The 19,051-nt window shown below is 36.3% G+C and overlaps 1 protein-coding gene across 21 annotated transcripts in view; it reads right to left on the reverse strand.

Moving 5' to 3' along the window:
- Window positions 1–302: 302 nt before the first annotated feature.
- LOC111147947 (TIA1 cytotoxic granule associated RNA binding protein) overlaps window positions 303–19,051 on the reverse strand; it is a 34,893-nt gene continuing 16,144 nt past the window's right edge. For 8 of the 21 annotated variants that reach the window (XM_022504215.1, XM_022504216.1, XM_022504211.1 and 5 more), the window contains 8 exons: window positions 18,573–18,660; window positions 15,320–15,395; window positions 6,610–6,718; window positions 6,123–6,218; window positions 5,920–6,004; window positions 5,215–5,338; window positions 4,093–4,238; window positions 303–2,999 (listed from right to left, as the gene is read on the reverse strand). In XM_022504215.1, coding sequence (XP_022359923.1) covers window positions 2,873–2,999; window positions 4,093–4,238; window positions 5,215–5,338; window positions 5,920–6,004; window positions 6,123–6,218; window positions 6,610–6,718; window positions 15,320–15,395; window positions 18,573–18,660 — 851 coding nt within the window. In that variant the 3' untranslated portion in view covers window positions 303–2,872. The other 13 variants (XM_022504214.1, XM_022504209.1, XM_022504206.1 and 10 more) reach the window with 10 other exon arrangements.

A 19,051-nucleotide genomic window follows, 5' to 3' on the forward strand; every position in this document is an offset into this window, starting at 1 on the left:
ACATAAAAAAGGAAAACGAGCAAGCATAGGGACAAAACAGGAGAATAAAACTACATTGTGGAACTCATCTTTGACAGGGAAATAGTATCAACAAGGAAAATGAGATCCTGGTTTCAAAATGAGTTAAATCTACAGAATGCCAATTCTTTTGTGGTATTAAATCATAATTCAATGCAAACCATGGTTTCTGGAATAAGGTTAAAAAAAAAAAAAACTAACAAATACCTGAGTGAATATAATATGGTTAAACCAAAAAGAAAAATCTTTCACACACAATAATCACTGCAAGAAGATCCCATAGGTTATAGAAAACATAAAGGAACTTTAATATCCAAACAGGGCAAAGAATACTGAATTAACGACCCATTAAAGTGTGAATCACTTCAGGTTCTTTACAGTACCAGATATATTATAGTAAAATCTGAATGCATATTGCAGAGAATGAAACCATTTTTAAAACTTTAATTTCCTCACCTGATAGTAATACCAGTTTTATTTTTAGACTAAAAAAGTCTTTAAATGATTTTAACACTAGGAGTAAGATTTAAACCAAAGTTAGCAATGTTCCTGAAATGTCAATTTGTTCAGTAGTAACTTTTTGAGAAATACCACTTTCTTCTCAAAAAGTAGTTAATGTATACTTTAAGATTTGTGCAATAAGAAAATATACTGGCTAATAAAAAGTGTTACTTGAGAAAGCCAAAATGAAAGAAAAACTATACTTTTGCTTAAATTACTTATGCCCAAATAATTTACCCTGCAGTCCATAGATGTATAGGAAATAAAATATTTTTGAGTAAGAAAAATAATGAGGGTCCTAAAATAGAAACATAAACCAGAAGAATCTAAAAATAGCTTCCTGATATTTTATTTTTTGAGTATTTCATTTAAGCTGCTTCTGGTTGCATGCCCTGATCTGTAGACGTTAACAAGGAAATAAAATTCCCAAGTATTTAAAAAATTTACTCATCTTCCATAAAGCAACATTTAATGTATCAACACTTAAAAATACACAGTGACATAATGAAACATCAGTACAACTGCATAGAATTGAGCTCCAGAGAATTATACACTTATGAGCTGTCTTTCCTGGGCTCTGGTTTACATGAATATTGGCTTTAGAGACCAGTTTAATTTGCTCCTACCTGGAAGAGACAAGGCCAGGAAACTTAAGATTTCACAGGCCTTTTCTGCGGCTAAATGCTAGGAGCTCTCTGAAGGTCTTAAAAATAACAAACCATCCAAATAAGTATACTGGGGACTCTTCCCCTTTGTGAGTAAAGGAAGAAGAAAGTTTGTGACTTTCACTGAAAACAAAACAAAAATCTCCCACAACGTTTCTAAGAGACTCTGAAATGTACTAGAAATTTCAAAACTAGAACAATGCCATCAAAGATTAAACCTCTTAATGCTCGGAGCCACCCCAAAATAAAAAAATTGGGAACTCCAGGAAACAGGTACCAAAAGAATCAAAATAATGATTGCACTGAGGATTCTCCTCTTTGAAGGCTGTTTAAGGAGGTAGGATTTTAAGGTTTTTTTGTTTGTTTGTTTATCTTTTGGCCTCTGAACATTTAAAAAATGCTTTGCCCGGCTGGTCCTTCAGGCTAATTTTAAAGTTCACAATGAACTCCAAGCCTGATATAGGATATTCTACAGTTTCACAGCTGTCATTTGTACATATTAAAACTAAGTTGATTTACTCTTTTTGAGTAAATATAACTAGAAAATGGCAAATTAATATATTCCTTTACATACAACTTCGTGTCTCAAAATTCTTGAAAAACAAGACCAGATGACTTTGTATTCAAAGACTACCAAAGTGTGTATTTGATATTCACATGCAAACAACTTAAAACCTTAGAAATCTCCTGTCAACTCTGCATGATTGATGCCTTTCAGAAGGAAATGACGTACAAAGCTTGCTAACTGTGCAAAATATTAAATTGCTAAACATTTTACAGAATGAAACAATACATGTAAATGTAGAAGTTGATACATGAAATTAACACGGGCTCATAAGAACTTCTCACATTTCAGAGATTTTCTTGAGTAGCAAGTTTTTGTTTTTATATTTCCTGGTACACAGCAGAGTTTATCAGAGAAGATAAAAATCCTTTAAACAAATCCAAGAGGGAATTCTTGAGGCACCTTCTCATATAAAACACAAAATGAATGCAATTATCAATCCATCTGAGAAAAGTTTTCAATCTAAGTGAACATCATTTTTTCCCCATTTAAGTATATTTTACAGAAATTTAATAAGGCAAGACAAATTTGTGAAAAATGTAGTTACAAAAATGATGTAAACTAATAATTTATATTTTAAAACCCTGAAGGGAAACAGTGGAGATGGGACAGTTCAAACAATGCCTTAAAAAAACAAAAACAAAAACAAACCTAAAACAGAATTGTGCACAAGCTGAAGATTACAAAGAACTTCTAGACTTTGCACAGTTTTGGTTCTTCATTTTTTTTTTTGACATCTTTATATTACATGTTTTAAATCATATCAGGAATGCAAACTAGAACTGCACACTACTTTAGTGGAAAAAAGTTCAACATTGTGCAATTTTCTGCCTCTTAATTTTAAAAAAGTGGCAGCAATCCCTGCATTTGTATTTGAAACAAGGATCTGAGAAACTTTATCAAAAAAGGTAATGAAGGCAAAAATTGGCAGACATCCAGCATCTTGTTTCTTTTTAAAACAATGTGGATGATAAGTAATTTCATGATTAAAAAATGAATCTTTTAAATAAATACATTGTATCTGACATTTGCACTGACTGATTTGATAAATCTTTAAGTAAACACGGCTTTACTACACTCCCTGTAGCCTCAAGCCACTGGCTGTAGATTATGGAGTCCTCTTTCACTGGGTTTCATACCCTGCCACTCGGTACCCTGCGGGCTGATTAGGCAACATACTGCCATTCTGTCCTGGAGGTGGCTGCACTCCATAATTTGGTCCCATCCACGGTGCGGAAGACTGTGTCTGACTGGTAGAAAATGTGAAAGAAGCAGAGAGGAGGGGAAATTCACTGGTTAAAATAAAATGTAATGCCAAGGAAAAAAATAACATATACATGGAAAAACTACTTTTACTTAAGTCCAAATAGGAGAATAATGGTTATGCCAGGGAAAGCAAAGGCAAAGTTTTTTCTCTTAAAAACAAGCATCCTCATAGGTTTAATTTGTGCAGTTTGATTTTGTTAGTTTAATACAGCTAAAAAAATAAAAATACCCTTTACATTTATCCCCTTTGAATTCAGAAAAAAGTCATTTCTGACCTCAGAAAGGAAAACTATGCATCTGGGTTAGACATACACTGAACAAGTCACTACCTGAAAGAAACTTGATCATTTGGCACAATAGAGACTACCACTTACATTACTCAAAGAAAAAATTAAAGCAATTATTAGCATATGAAAACTCATAATATTTTTCAACATTACAAATATAAGGTTCTTTTATTTTTTAAAAGATTTTACTTTTAAGTAAACTCTACATCCAACATGGGGTGCAAACTTCAAACGCCAAAATCAAGATTCTCATGCTCTAATGGCTAAGCCAGCCAGGCAGCCCACAAATAGAAAATTCTTTTAAAATAAAAACTACGAAGTATTTTTAGTTTCTTTTTCAAAAATTTAAGTTTCATAATTCAAGGTGTATAAAGAAGTGCCCATATAACAATGTGTGAAGAAACCCTATAGCGCACAAAGTAAAAAGCATAACGAATAAAACACTAGCATCAAAATAACTGTATCCAAGAATGGCTAAATGATCAGTAGTCACATAAAAAGCTTAGCAGTTATTAAGCTCTTATTTTTTTACCTAAATATTAGTTGATTCATTACTAAGTATTACCAAAATTCTTTTAATACCGGTTATGCCTCAGAGCAGCACATTTCCAGATAAATTTTTAAAGAAATACACTTAAAACTATTTATTAAAAACAGCTCTAAACTAAGTCCTTCAAAGGCTAAAACTTGCTTTAGACAGAGGACCACATTACCTACTAATTATTTAAAGTCTCTTCCTAAGCTCTTTTTTCAAAGGCTAATAAAAAGGGAAAAAAGAAAATATGCTTACTTAAATCCCTGCTGATTCCATGCTTGGCCATACATTCCATATGCAGGTACCTGCCAACCATTAGGCATATACTGGCCAATCTGTTGCGCATTTCCATACCACTGGCCCCACTGGCCATAAGCTTGTGGATATCCAATTTGATTCTGCTATTAAGTAAAATTGTAACAAGTAATTTAGTATTTGAAGTTACATGTACACATACAGTACCACAAATGTATCACAATTTGTGATGTGTCACAAATATATAGGGATAACACATCAGGCCATCACTGCAATTAAAATAAAAGGATAAACAAGAGTTTATAAGATGAATGAGTTAAAAAAAAAAAAAAAGAGAGAGTGAGTTATACTACTGTAACTCCATATGATACTCGAAATGGCACACTCTTTGTAAGGGAGTAGGTAATGTCCCAGTAATAAATATCAAACTCAGTACAACACTTAAGTGTTTTGTAAATTAAACTAGATAGGGAAGACAGAAAAGGATTACTTATTCCTATATTTAGTTTACCTAAGAAAGTTATATATCCTATATAGTTTAGGAGTTTCTTATTCCTATCTTGATGCTCCACTTACAGTTTCTTCGCAGAAAACTTTTTTTTTTTAAAGAGAGAATACAAGAGCATGCAAGACGGGGGATATTAAGCAGGCTCCATGTCCAGCACGGAGCTGACCCAAGGCTCAATTTCACAACCCTGAAATCATGACGTGAACCAAAACCAAAAGTCAGATGCTTAACTGACTGAACCACCCAAGGCCCCCCTTCACAGAAATCTTTATGGGATCACATGTGAACCACTAAAGCTGCCGGGAAAAACAAAAGCAGCAAAATCTAGAAAAAATGCCAAGGCTCTAAATATATTTATAGCTTTTGTTTCAACTGAGTCAAACATGTTTGTGAGTTCTCCAAATAGTATGTGAATAAATCTACCAAGTATTAAGAAAAAAGCCTGAATACCCCATTAGGTACACTACAATTCTAGAACTATAATACATGTAGGAAGAGCCCTTATGTATTATCATTTTAGCTAGAAACTATTAACAAGGATTATCAATAATTTCATTTTAAAATAATCTATTATTAGCCCAGCAATTACTGTCCAAAGTAAAGAACCCTCTCACCTGTTGCACAGGATTTATCATATCAAGAGTTTCTTTCCCCCAATAGCATTTCACCACATGACCTTCAATGGTAGTTCCATTAACAGAAACGATTGCATGTGCTGCACTTTCATGGGAATTGAACCTATTGAAAAGAATATTAAGAATCAGCAATATAAACTGTTTAAAGTACTTATGAATAAAACCTATTCTTTTTTTTTTTTAAAGATTTTATTTATTTATTTGACAGAGAGAGATCACAAGCAGGCAGAGAGGCAGGCAGAGAGAGAGGAGGAAGCAGGCTCCCTGCTGAGCAGAGAGCCCGATGCGGGGCTCGATCCCAGGACCCTGAGATCATGACCTGAGCCCAAGGCAGCGGCTTAACCCACTGAGCCACCCAGGTGCCCTGAATAAAACCTATTCTTAAAATCAAGCTGAGCCTGAGGTAAAACAGGCACTTCACATGAAAGAGTAACATGGTGTACTTTCTTCCATATATTTCCCCAAAAATCTTCTAGTTCTGAAAAAATGTCCTCTGATAGAGAATGTTTTATTGATCTTGTGGTTACAAGGAGGGAGCCGCTAAAACACAGTGGTAAATGTTGCTAAATGGTAGAGAAATTTCTACTTCTTTAAAATCAAGGTTAAATTTTTAAGAAAACTACTAAGTGAAATATTCAAAATGATTTCTAGGGAAAAAGTTTTTTTTTTAAAAAGCACCCATACCGAACAAATGAATATCCTTTATCTGGAAAGACTCGAATTTCCATTATTTGTCCAAATGGTGAAAAAGTCTGACGCATTAGTTGTTCTGTTAGACAAAAACAAAAACAAAAACAAACCATACCAAGTTATATAAAATCCTATAGACATTAAGCTTTTCATTTAAAAAATTAACCTCAAAATGCCACAGAGGTAAGACTCCATACCTGTCAGCCCAGAAGTGACACCTCCACAGTATACAGTACAGTTGCTCGGACTAGACTGATTTACAACCTCATCATATGATAGCTGTTTGGTGTTTGCTGGGGAGGGAAAAGTTTAATATTTTAAATTCATTAAATAATGAACTTATCAGAAAGAGAAAAGCAGCCATCAACTACACTACTGTAATGGTAATTTTTACCTTAACCAAAATGCTTACACAATACATAATACATTTGAGGATTAAATCTTCCCCAAGAATGTCTAAAAAATTACTCAATATTCTCTATCTAATAGGAGACTTGACACTAGAGACAATATCATTTATTATTTAAAATTACAAAAATGAAAACTAAGTACATTTTCAACAGTAGTCTTGATTTGCTTCTCATCTATTTCTGCAATAAGTCTCCGGGAACAGCTCTAACATTTAAAATCTAGTGTATTTTTCTCCAAAATTCCACATTTCCTTTTCTTCTCCAATACACCTACACTCATATGTACTCTTTGGAGCTGGAGGCTTTCGGGTTGCCCAGTTAGTTCTGATTTGTCTTCCACCAAGCCACTGGCCACCCATCTGTTGAATGGCGTTTTCGGCATCCTGTTCCGCACATTAGAAATGACAAAGAAGCTACCATTAGTTGATGTTGAAAGACTATTCGCAGTAGAGAAAATTCAGCTGCTTTTCACAAATGTCTACTAAATGAAAATGCTTTATAAAATATACAATATACAATGTGCTTCCTAAAGTGCAATGGTGTTTTTAAATTATCTTTCTTTTATTTGGATATCAGACTTCAGGAATGTTAACTACCTGAAAAAGTTAAGAGCCCCAGAGCCCTTATGAGATAGCTGTTATAAAGTTCATGTAATAATCAGACTATTATGGATGAAAACCTCACTTTACACAATCCAACAAACTTGGTAACAGTATTTGGTTTCTCATTCATCCAACAAGTAAACACCGAACAGCTGTAATGTTCTACCAGCAGATTAAGTGTTAGGGATTCACTGGTTAATGAGACAGACATGGTCTCTGCTGCCACAGAACTGACATTCTTTTGGGGCCACAAACTTATTACAAATTGTGGTAAATGCCATGACAGAAGCAAAAGGATTAGGGTGCCTAGGTGGCTCAGATGGTTGTCTGCCTTCAGCTCAGGTTACGATCCCAGGGTCCTAGATGGAGCCCTGTGTCAGGCTCAGGAAAGGAGCCTGCTTCTCTCTCTGCCTGCCAATCTAATTCATTAAAAAAAAACCTTTTAAAATTAAACACAAAAGGATGACCTAGAGAATATGGGCTTTGGGATCTATTTCAGACAGCATGATTAAAGAAGGTCTCTCTAAAATCTATCATTTACGTTGAAACTGAGAGGAACAGCAGGTAGCCAAGTAGAAACTCCAGGGAAGAAAGCCCTGGTGAAAAGAAAAGCACTGCAAAGTGTGTTCTCGCAGGAAAGTTTGGTACGTATCTGAAAAAAGCATATTGGGGCACCTGGGTGGTTCAGTCGGTTAAGGGTCTGCCTTCAGCTCAGGTAGAGAACCTGGAGTCCCAGGATCAAGCCCTGTGTTGGATTCCCTGCTCCATGGGAGCCTGCTTCTCCCTCTGCCCCTCACCCTGCTCTTGCACGTGCTCTCTCTCAAATAAATATATAAAATCTTAACAAGAAAAAAAAAAGGCATGTTAAAGACAACTAGTTTCAGTGGAATCTAGTGAGCTAAAAAGAGTCCCAGAGGAAAAAACTAAAGATTTTAAGTAAGAAATTGTCATGATCTGATTTATGATTTAACAAGGCCATTCTTAGCACTAGGAAGAGAACAGTTTAGGGAGATGGGCAGTAAGAGGAAAAAGACATTCTGAGACTAAAGCAATACACAAAGCAGTGGATATAACCTACAGGAAGATTCAAGAGAATTCTGATTATAAGTAAAAGGGGAAGAAATCAAAGATAATTCCTACATTCCTTCTGGGGCAGTAGGGAGGATAGTGTTAGTTAGCATTTAATGAAATGTGAAACCTAGGAGGGAAGAGGAAAACAGGTATGAGGAAGAAACAAAGTACTCCATTTAAGACACATTAAATTTGAGACATCCGTAAGACATCTAAATGAAAGCCACTTGTTAATTAGTATGGAGCACAAAGAAGTAAAATGAATTGAACATATGGAATTCAGAGTCATGAAGAAAGACTAGGGAGAAAAGAGGGCATCCTGGGACCGACCCTTGTAAAAAAAAGCAAAATCTGAAAACTAGGTAAAGGAAAAATTCCTAGTGAAGGTGCCGAAGAAGTTCCCAGTGATGAAGGAAGAAATCCACAAAAGTGTACTGTTCCAGAGCCAAAGAAGTAGAAATCTAGTGGTAAACCTGAAAAGAGTAGTGCTGGTGGGCGCCTGGGTGGCTTAGTGGGTTAAGCCTCTGCCTTCGGCTCAGGTAAGTATCTCAGGGTCCTGGGATGGAGCCCTGCATCGGGCTCTCTGCTTGGCGGGGAGCCTGCTTCCCCCTCTTTCTCTCTGCCTGCCTCTCTGCCTACTTGTGATATCTGTCAAATAAATAAAATCTTAAAAAAAAAAAAAAAAGAGTAGTGTTGGTAAAGAGTGAGAACAAAAGCCAGCTTACAGTGAACTGAAAAGTAAATGAGGTACAATTCTGATTTGTAAGTATGTGGGCTTGACCTAGAAAGAACGAACAGGCAAATTCAAGGCTAAAGGCCAGTCTTAAGACACATAAAAAGGAAATGCAAATTCTTACAAAGAAACCAACATTGTCTACCATACTTACCAGTTCAAATTCCAGGACATATTTATTGTTGTGGGTTGAACTGTGTCCCTTAAATTGAAATAAAGTCCTAACTACCACCTGCCCCCAACTGTGAACGTCATCCAAATTGGAAATAGGATCTTTATAGATGTATTAGTTAAGATCACTCTAGGGATGCCTGGGTGACACAGTCAGTTGAGCGTTCAACTTGGTTTTGGGTCAGGTTGTGATCACATGGGATGTGGGATCAAGCCCTGAAACTTTGGGCTCCATGCTCAGCAGGGAGTCTGCTTCAGGATTTTCTCTCTGCCCCTACCCTCACTCATGAATGCTCTAAAATAAATAAAATCTTGGGGCACCTAGGTGGCTCAGTTGGTTAAGTGTCTACCTTTGGCTTAAGTCATGGTCCCAGGGTCCTGAGATAGAGCCCCAACAGTGGGATCCCTGCTCAGAGGGGAGTCTGCTTCTCCATCTCCCTCAGCCCCCACCACCCCACTCATGCTCTCATCTCTCAAATAAATAAATAAAATCTTTACTGTGATTTCACTCATATGCGGAATCTTTTTTTTTGTATTAACATATAATGCATTATTTGTTTCAGGACTACAGTCTGTGATTCATCAGTCTTACACAAGTCCTAGCACTCACCATAGCACATACCCTCCCAGTGTCCATCACCCAGCCACCCCATCCCTCCCACTACCCCTCCATGCAAGCAATAAATAAAATCTCTAACTAAGGGGTGCCTGGGTAGCTCAGTGGGTTAAGCCTCTGCCTTTGGCTCAGGTCATGATCCCAGGGTACTGGGATCAAGCCCCACATCAGGCTCTCTGCTCACCAGGAAGTCTGCTTCCCCCCTCTCTCTGCCTGCCCCTCTGCCTACTTGTGATCTCTGTCAGATAAATACATAAAATCTTTTTTTAAAGAAAAAGGTGAGATCATCCTGGATTAGGGAAATCCAGTATGAATGATGACCTTGTAAGAAGAGAAGACAATGTGGACACACAGCAAGAAGAAGGCCATGTGAAAACAAAGGCAGAGACCAGAATGATGTAGCTACAAGCCAAGGACAGCAAGGATACCAATGATTGTTGACAACTGTCAGAAAGTACAAAGGGAGAGTTCTCCAGAGCCTTGAGAGGAAGCACGGCCACGATGACAACCTTGATTTTGGACTTCTACCTCTAGAACTTTGAGAGAACAAATTTCTCTTGTTTTAAGTCATTCAGCTTATGGTACTATGATATAGCAGCCCCAGGAAACTAATACAACTATTGATAAAAGAGGGGAAAAATTTTGTATGGGGTGTGTGTGTGTGTTTGTGTGTGTATGGTTGTGAATAGGAGAAGAAGCAGCGGAAGCACAAGGACAAACACCTTGAGAAGGTTGATTCTGAATTATGGCAGAGAAATGGGGAGATACGTAGGAAAGGGATTGATACGGGGTCGAGTCTGTGCGTGTTTTTTGTTGTTGCTGTTTTTTTTTTTTTTTAAAGAGAGGCTCCATGCCCAACATGGGGCTTGAGCTCACAAATGTGACTGAGATCAAGAGTCACATCTTCTACCAATCAGCCAGGTACCCCAAGCATGGTTTGATTAATACATACTAGAAACATGTTTTTTCTTTTCTTTTTTTTTTTAAAGACTTTATTTATTTATTTGACAGACAGAGATCACAAGTAGGCAGAGAGGCAGGCGAGTGGGGGGTGGGGAGCAGGCTCCCTGCTAAGCAGAGAGCCTGATGCAGGGCACGATCCCAGGACCCTGGGATCATGACCTGAGCTGAAGGCAGGGCTTTAATCCACTGAGCCACCCAGGTGTCCCGAATCATGTTTTCTCGTTCGCAGGAATGATCCAGTGGAGAGGAAAAACCGATGACACAGGGCAAGAGAACACCAAAAAATGTATTAGTCAATTCTATTTATAGAAAGAAAATTTTCAAAACAGAAAAATCTACAGTAGTAGTAGTAGATTAATAATAGTAGATATAGTAGTAGATTGATAGTTGCTCAGGGCAGGGGTGCCATCTTAAACAGGCTCCATGCCCAGTGAGGAGCCACACAGGGCTTGACCTCATGACCCTGAGATCATGACCTGAGCCAAAATCAAGAGTTGGACACAACTGGCTGAGCCTGTTTAAGATTCTCTCTCTCCGAGGCGCCTGGGTGGCTCAGGTCATGATCTCAGGGTCCTGGGATCCAGGGTCCAAGGTAATGATCCCAGGGTCTTGGGCTCTCTGCTTGGCGGGGAGCCTGCTTCCCCCACTCTCTGCCTACTTGTGATCTGTCAAATAAATGGATAAAAATCTTAAAAAAAAAAAAGATTATCTCCCTCCCTAGACTTCCCTCAAAAAAAAAAAAAAAGTTGCTCAGGGTTGAAGAGGGTATAGAAAGAAAAGGACAGTGACTGCCAAAGAGTATGTATCTTTTTGGGGTGATAAAAATATTATAAAATTGTGATAGCTGTAAACATTCTAATTTATAAATTCAACTCTGTAAGAGTTGAATTTTTTTTTTTTTAAGATTTTATTTATTTGACAGACAGAGATCACAAGTAGGCAGAGAGGCAGGCAGAGAGAGGAGGAAGCAGGCTCCCTACTGAGCAGAGAGCCTGATGTGGGGCTCGATCCCAGGACCCTGAGATCATGACCTGAGCCCAAGGCAGAGGTTTTAACCCACTGAGCCACCAAGGTGCCCGTTATAAACATTCTAAAAACAACTTAATTGTACACATAAACAAGTAGATTTTTTTTTAATTTTTTTTTTTTTAAGATTTTACTTATTTATTTGCCAGAGAGAGAGAGAGAGCGAGAGCGCGTGAGCACAGGCAGGCTGAGTGGCAGCAGAGGCGGAGGGAGAAGCAGGCTCCCCGCAGAGGAAGGAGCCCGATGCGGGACTCGATCCCAGGACGCTGGGATCATGACCTGAGCCGAAGGCAGCTGCCCAACCAACTGAGCCACCCAGGCATCCCAGATTTTTTTTTTTTTATAAAAGATTTTATTTATTTAATTGAGAGAGAATTTGAGAGAGAGAGCATGAGAGAGGAGAAGGTCAGAGGGAGAAGCAGACTCCCCAAGGAGCCGGGAGCCCGATGCGGGACTTGATCCTGGAAGTCCGGGATCATGACCTGAGCCGAAGGCAGTCGCTCAACTCACTGAGCCACCCAGGCGCCCAAACAAGTAGATTTTATGGTATGTGAATTATATCTCAATAAACGTATAATAGGGGAAAAAAAGGAATAAGAATAAGCATAGGAACAAGGTCCTTGAAAAGGCAAGAAAAGTTAAGATCCCAGTTTTAAGTACTTTGGCCTCCATAGGAAGGACATTTCTACTGTAACACAAGAGGAAGGTGGATGATTTCTATGTAGGTTTGGTGGTTCAAAGCTGAGGGAATTCCTGTATAGCTTCTGTTTTCTCACTAAAGCATTAATCTTGTCATCTTTGGGGTGATGCTGGAGAAAAGAGGAATACTGAGGAGATAGGAGGGGGCATGAAACAGTTGTAACAAAGAATGGGAACTCAAATTTACACTAAAGAAACAGGTTTGCGAAGATAGTACCATGCACTCATTTACCATGTGTAACCATTAAATTAGAAACAAAACCAACTGACTCAGTTTTTCTTTAGCAGAATTTTGTTACTTCAGAGTAAGCAGAAAAGCTATGTTCCACCAGTACTTGAATTTGCCCACAGCATGCTTGACATGGCAAGAGAGGCAAGAGAGTTGAGAGTAGCCACAAGTAGGGCTGGGGCACTTCACCACACCAGAATGCTGCCAATTACATAAAACAAATTTTATAGATGCTGAAATGTGAACTGAGGACACTAAAGTACTTTCTCCAAGTTACCCTACCACAGGATGGCTATTAGGATTCAAATCCATCTCTGGCTGACTCCAGAGGCCATACACAGACATGCTTTGCCAACTCTATGCATTAGTGATTTCTATATAGCAGGAACCTATATGCCATAATCTCAAATGGAAAAAATTAGTTCCTAGTCCACAGAAGCCTATTTCCCCAACGTATCACAAATCATTAAAATCCTATATATCAATCCTCCAAGTAGCTCACACTAACTTCAGCTATCAACCCATTGCATGAAGTATTTTTCTACTTTTCCTAAATATTATGCTATGATTAACAGTAAAGCTTTTGAAACCAGTAATATTGTTGGTTTTTATTTTCTCATTTCACAGGAAATAAAACCCTTGTAATTGGTAGATGGGATATATACATGGCAGAGCTTTATCTTTTCACCTCTCAAAATCCTTAACCACTTCCAAGTTTTCTTCTAATATTCTAACACATGGGATTTTTTTCATTCACTTCCTGAAAGGATGAAAACTATACTGCATGACACATTTTTTTTTTTTACACAGATTTTATTTATGTATTTGAGAGGAGAGAGAGAGAGAGAGAGAGAGAGAGCAAGAGCAGGGGGAGGGAGAAGCAGACTCCCCACTGAGCAGGGAGCCAGATTTGACTTGATCCCAGGACCTGGAGATCATGACCTGAGTCAAACACAGATGCTTAACCATCTAAGCCACCCAGGTGCCCTGGTACAACACATTTATTTTTAATTTTTTAGAAAAGATTTTATTTATTTATTTGAGGGAGAGAGAGAGAGAGCATGAGAGGGGAGAAGGTCAGAGGGATAAGCAGACTCCTCGCAGAGTTGGGAGCCAGATATGGGACTTGATCCTGGGGCTCTGGGGATCATGACCTGAGCCAAAGGCAGTCACTTAACTAACTGAGCAACCCAGGCATCCCCACCCCTAAGGTATTCTTACACAGAAAGTACAGCCGTGTTTTTGTAATATATCTTTGGCAAATGTCAGTCCTAACAGAAGCAACAGGATAAAATCTAAGGTTAATGAAACCTTAGTGTATACTCCAGTGCATATATATTCGTCCATCATTTACCCCTGTATTTTTGAAGTCTGATATCTCTGGCATTTAACTGTTTTGAACCTTGAGTTATCACACTAAAAGAGGTAAATCATTTATTTGTATTTATAGTACATTTACAAGGTTCAGGCTTCAAGCAGTACAATACTGTGATAAGCTTCCCACTCTGACCCCCATTTGCCTCTCACTTCCAACCCCCAAAGAGGAAAACTGTACAGCAAGTTTTTTGTTTATACCTGTGAGGAGAATATATTTACCTAAAAAATACACACTCCCCTTTTTTACACAAATGAGCCTTTCACTTAATTTACCACAGAAGTATTTCTATAATCAGTATGTACAGAGATTCCTTTTATTGCTCTGTAAGTACTGGCTAGGGTTAAGATTTCCATGGTGTACATATATATTTTTTAAAACAGCAGGACATGATTACATTGTATGGAGGACATGCCAAAGATTTTATCCAGCTGATATACAGGGGATGAGGCTTTTCCTTCTGTGTATATCCTACTCTCACCTCTCATTTGACAAACTGAACTATCCTTCCTTTTCTCCACAAAACCCAGAAATTTCAAGTCCATGCAAATGTGTTTAAGAAATGATTGTTTTGTGTGTGTGTGTGTGTGTGTGTGTGTGTGTTGGTTTTGTTTTTTTTTTTTTTGTCAGAAAGAAAGCACAGGCAGGCAGAGTGGCAGGCAGAGGGAGAAGCAGGCTCCCTGTGGAGCAAGGAGCCCGATGTGGGACTGGATCCCAGGATGCTGGGATCATGACCTGAGCCGAAGGCAGAGGCTTAACCGACTGAGCCACCCAGGCGTTCCTAAGAAATGATTATTAAATGAAAGAAATGAGAAGACATTTTCAAATACATTAGTATATAATTTCTAAAAAGTCCCCACCCACTGGAGCATTTTATTTATTTTTTTTTTAAGTTTTTTTTGTTTAATTTTTTAGTAATCTCTGTACCCTGTATGGGGCTCAAACTCATGACCCTGAGGTCAAAAGTCTCATGTTCTACGGATTGAGCCAGCTAAGCATCCTATCAGTTACTTTCTTTTGCAGGTAAAATATATATATATTTGCAGGTAATATGATTTTATATTTTAAAAATTCACAAGAACCAATGGAAAATTACTATGAATAAGAGAATTTAGTAAAATAGCATATTAATAATCAATAGCTATATTCATATATATGAAGCAAATAGAAAACATTTTAAATTACCATGAGAATATAAACAGAGAGATCATGAATTAAATAAATAAATGAGATTTTCAGTATCTACCTTTGGCTGATAATTTAAACATCCTGACTTTCTATATTCTGTAAACATTTTATCAGTACCTTGCATGTATCAGGTGCTAAATAAATGCTGAAGAAATGACCAAATGGGGAAAAAAAAAAGATATCCTCTTGCGAAGGTGTTAATTATCAGTGAAATGAGCAAGTGGCAGATCAAAGATAATTATTAAAACAAAATGCGTATCTTTAGCCTTTGGTATTAAAGCACCACACATGCACTTTTTAACTGAGCTCACCCATTTGTTGAAAAAGGAGACAAAGCCATATCCTTTAGACTTTCCTGTTGCCATGTCTTTTACCACTCGGGCATCTCTGAAATCAGAAATAATCAGAAGTTTAGGTTTGCAAACTCTCCTCTGGATATCAAGTGAGACTGTCATACACAACTCATTTTTATGTTTCATCTCCATTAAAATGAACCTTTAATGCACATTCACCTTTTATTCTATAAAATTTATCATGTATTAGCAAATGATGCTTAATAAACATGCAAATCAATAACTTCTTAAATATTTATGTATATATTGTAAAAAACTGCCTCCCATTTCAAAAAGTTTTTAAACTTTTAAGTATTAAGCATGGTAAAAGTAGCTATTCATATAAAATTACTGAACCATTTATAGGGTTCACAGGCACATTAGAGGAATGGCTTTCTTTAACCATGCAATTGATAATTTTCTATTTGATACCATATACTACCTAATCATTAAAAAAATTAAAATAGAAAACTGGAAACTAAAAGAATAAAAAGCTGTATATTTCCTAAATTAATTAAATTATTTTGTTTTCTCAGATCAATTGACACCCCCCTTTTGGACTATGGGTAAATTTTGAGAACTTGATGTTTTCAGAAATGCTAATAAATCATTGAAGAAAAACACCAGACACACACTTTAGTTTTAAACTATATAAGAAAAGATTTTATACTGAATTTTAAAATAGCAATCATATAAGATTGATTGGAAACTATAAGATATAAAAGCAAAATTTTAAGAAGTCAGAAAGTAAAAAAGCACGCCAACATTTATCCACTGTGAACCGTAGCTTGTAGTTAGCCAGGGCAATTCTGTCCATTCTTCAGAGATACTCTGCAAAATAACCAGAGCCCTATTATTTGAGATTGAGTTAAAAAACCCAGCCATGATAGCTAAAACTCCATACCTCAAAAAATTGGGACTCAAATTGTGCTTCACAGGCAATCTGCTTTTAAGTTAGCCAGGTATGTCACAATGCTTGTTCTCTCAGGACACATGAACAAAACAGGCACTTTCACAACAAAAACCCAAGTCAGAAAGCCATGCAATATAATTTTATATTAAAGTATACATAAGCATATTTTGATCAATTTAGGAGTGATTTATTAAGTGTTTAGGGTCAAAATGACAAAGAGGTGCTGGTGAAAAGGGAAAACTAATGCAAGTCACGTCTCAATATGAAAAAATACTTATTAAATTATTGGTATGGTACACATGCATTTAATTTGGTAGTTGATTCACTTTTATACCAAAATTTGTTAGACTACCCTAAGCTCAAGGAATAGAGTATAAACTGTATAAATTAGTGTAGGAAAGTACCGTATCTTTTATACTACATTTTTTTTTTATACTACATATTTTAACAGGCCACCACTTACTGAACACCATCTATAAACTGAGTACTATTGCAGGATCTCTACAGAGAATATCTGGCTATCATGAGAACCGTTCAATATGTATTTACCAATTTATTTCCTTTAACAAAAAAATCGGGAAATGATGCTAACTTAAAATGGTTCTTTTAAATTTAGAAACAATAACTCCTTGGGTAGCCTAAAACTCAGATATTATATATTACCTCCACTGAAAATTATAATCCATAAATTGTAAATTATAAAGACCTCACCAAAAAAAAAATATATATATATACATCAATAATCATGGTTGATCATAAAAAAATCTAGACTATGATACCAACATATTTAACAAAAAGAAATTACTGATCCATGATTAAAAAGTCATTATTAAAATTAGAATGTCATGTAACTTGAACTCGCTGATTGTTAAACAATCTTTACTTAATCCCAAACTAAAATCCCCATGTTTTCAGAAAAGCTACTTCAATCAAAATCAAAGCATTTAAAAAGACAGCTATTGAATCTGTTAAAATGTTAGAAAATTTTTTTCTTCTTAAAGTTAAGTTTCAGGATATGTTAGCCTTGAAATATATTTAAGTCTTACTTATTTCTGAAAGGATTCTCTAAGGAGGAAGCAGCAAAGATCTAGATCAGGGTTCTTTAATCCTTCTTTAATCCTTTTATGGTCCTGTGACTACTCTGAAAATAGGATAAAACTTAAAAAGATACTCCACACCAAAAAGAAAACAAACACAAAATTTTGTACACTTACAGAGCTTTTGAGCTGCCAAAGGTTAACACCTTCCAGTCTAGGTATTTGAAAGCAAGCTAACCATCATCAACACCCTACTGACAGATTAAAAGGAACAATCAAGAAACTAGAACTTTACTTACTTTCCTAATCAGTTCTCACAGACAAAAGAAAAATGTTGCCTAACAGAAGAGTCCATTTATAAACCCTAATCTGCCTGCCTTTAAAGTTGGCCTCTACCTGTGGCCATTCTTTGGTCACTGTTCATTTTCATCCTCCTACCAATGAACTACAACTCTTCAAATGAACACTCCCCAGATTTACTACCAATACTATTAGCATTTACTTTCCAGTCTCCTCACCTTCTCATCTCTGCTGTTGTTCTGTTCCTCAAACCAAACCAAAGCTAACGTTTCCTTTTTACTACTCTTCTAGCTGGAACAGCAATAAAAAAGCAACCAGAAACCCCAGGATTCTGTTTTCTAAATTCAACAAGTACTTCTAATACTATAATCAACTTATTCTTACTCCACTATGGCATGCTTTTCAAAATATTAAGATTCTTTTATGATGAACAATACCTTGAGCGAGCTACTTACAAAGGGCCTAAACTATACGATTATTAAGAAATGCAACCAAGACAGTGCTCCACAAAATACTAAAAGGCATTATTTTTAAAAGTAACAACGACAAAAGGGTAGATACCTGGGGATTAATATTTAACAACTGCTTTTTAGGTTGAATTGTTAAGGTTTCTTTTTGTTAAAATATATTAATACAAAATGCATGGTATCATAGAAGTACCCCAAGAGGCTAAATTCCTCAGTCAGAGCACAAGATTACTAAAGATTATGACCAAGCTAAGCAAGACACTTACATAAGAAACAGTATGTACCATAGCAAATTTGTCTCTTAAGAGCTAATGCTAACTGAAAAAGGATTTTAAAATACTTGGAAGACCAAAGATTTATCAATGGGGAAACAATCTTTGGCTGTTAATGGCTTAAATGGTCTCTAAACAACATAACAAATTATGTGGAAGGGTTAAAATTCGTAACAGATTTTCAAATTCTATATAAGCCTGTTTCTAATTAAAATCCATTTAAATTTATCTTCTGTTACTTACGATATTCTTCCAAATGGTGCAAAAGCAGCTTTTATATCTTCAGTTGTAATTTCTGGACTGAGATCACCAACAAAGACATGGAAATGATCTTATAAGGGGGAGGAGGGGGAAGTGAAAAGAAAAATAAAATTTTAGAATTTAAAATATACTAAAATCTATTCAATAAAATAATCTTAATTTATGGATTAAGTATAACACTAGCCTATATCTATACAGATCCTATAAATTTTATAATGAATGAAGGTGATAATATAGGAAAGATTCTCTTAAAGACTGCTATCTCTAACTGGAAACTGACAGTTATATTTCCACTTACAGCCAATTATTACACTGGTCTAAGAAAATAAACTAATAATATATAACAAGCTTTGCAAAAAAAAATAATGACTTAATTACCATCTAATAGTGATTACATTTATCCAGTTTACCACTACATTAAGGTTTTAAAATTAAAATAAAATAGTGGTACTGTGAGTTAT

Source organism: Enhydra lutris, unplaced genomic scaffold, assembly GCF_002288905.1.
Source record: "Enhydra lutris kenyoni isolate GAN:26980312 unplaced genomic scaffold, ASM228890v2 scaffoldscaffold18, whole genome shotgun sequence".
In the NCBI taxonomy this organism is placed as follows: domain Eukaryota; kingdom Metazoa; phylum Chordata; class Mammalia; order Carnivora; family Mustelidae; genus Enhydra; species Enhydra lutris.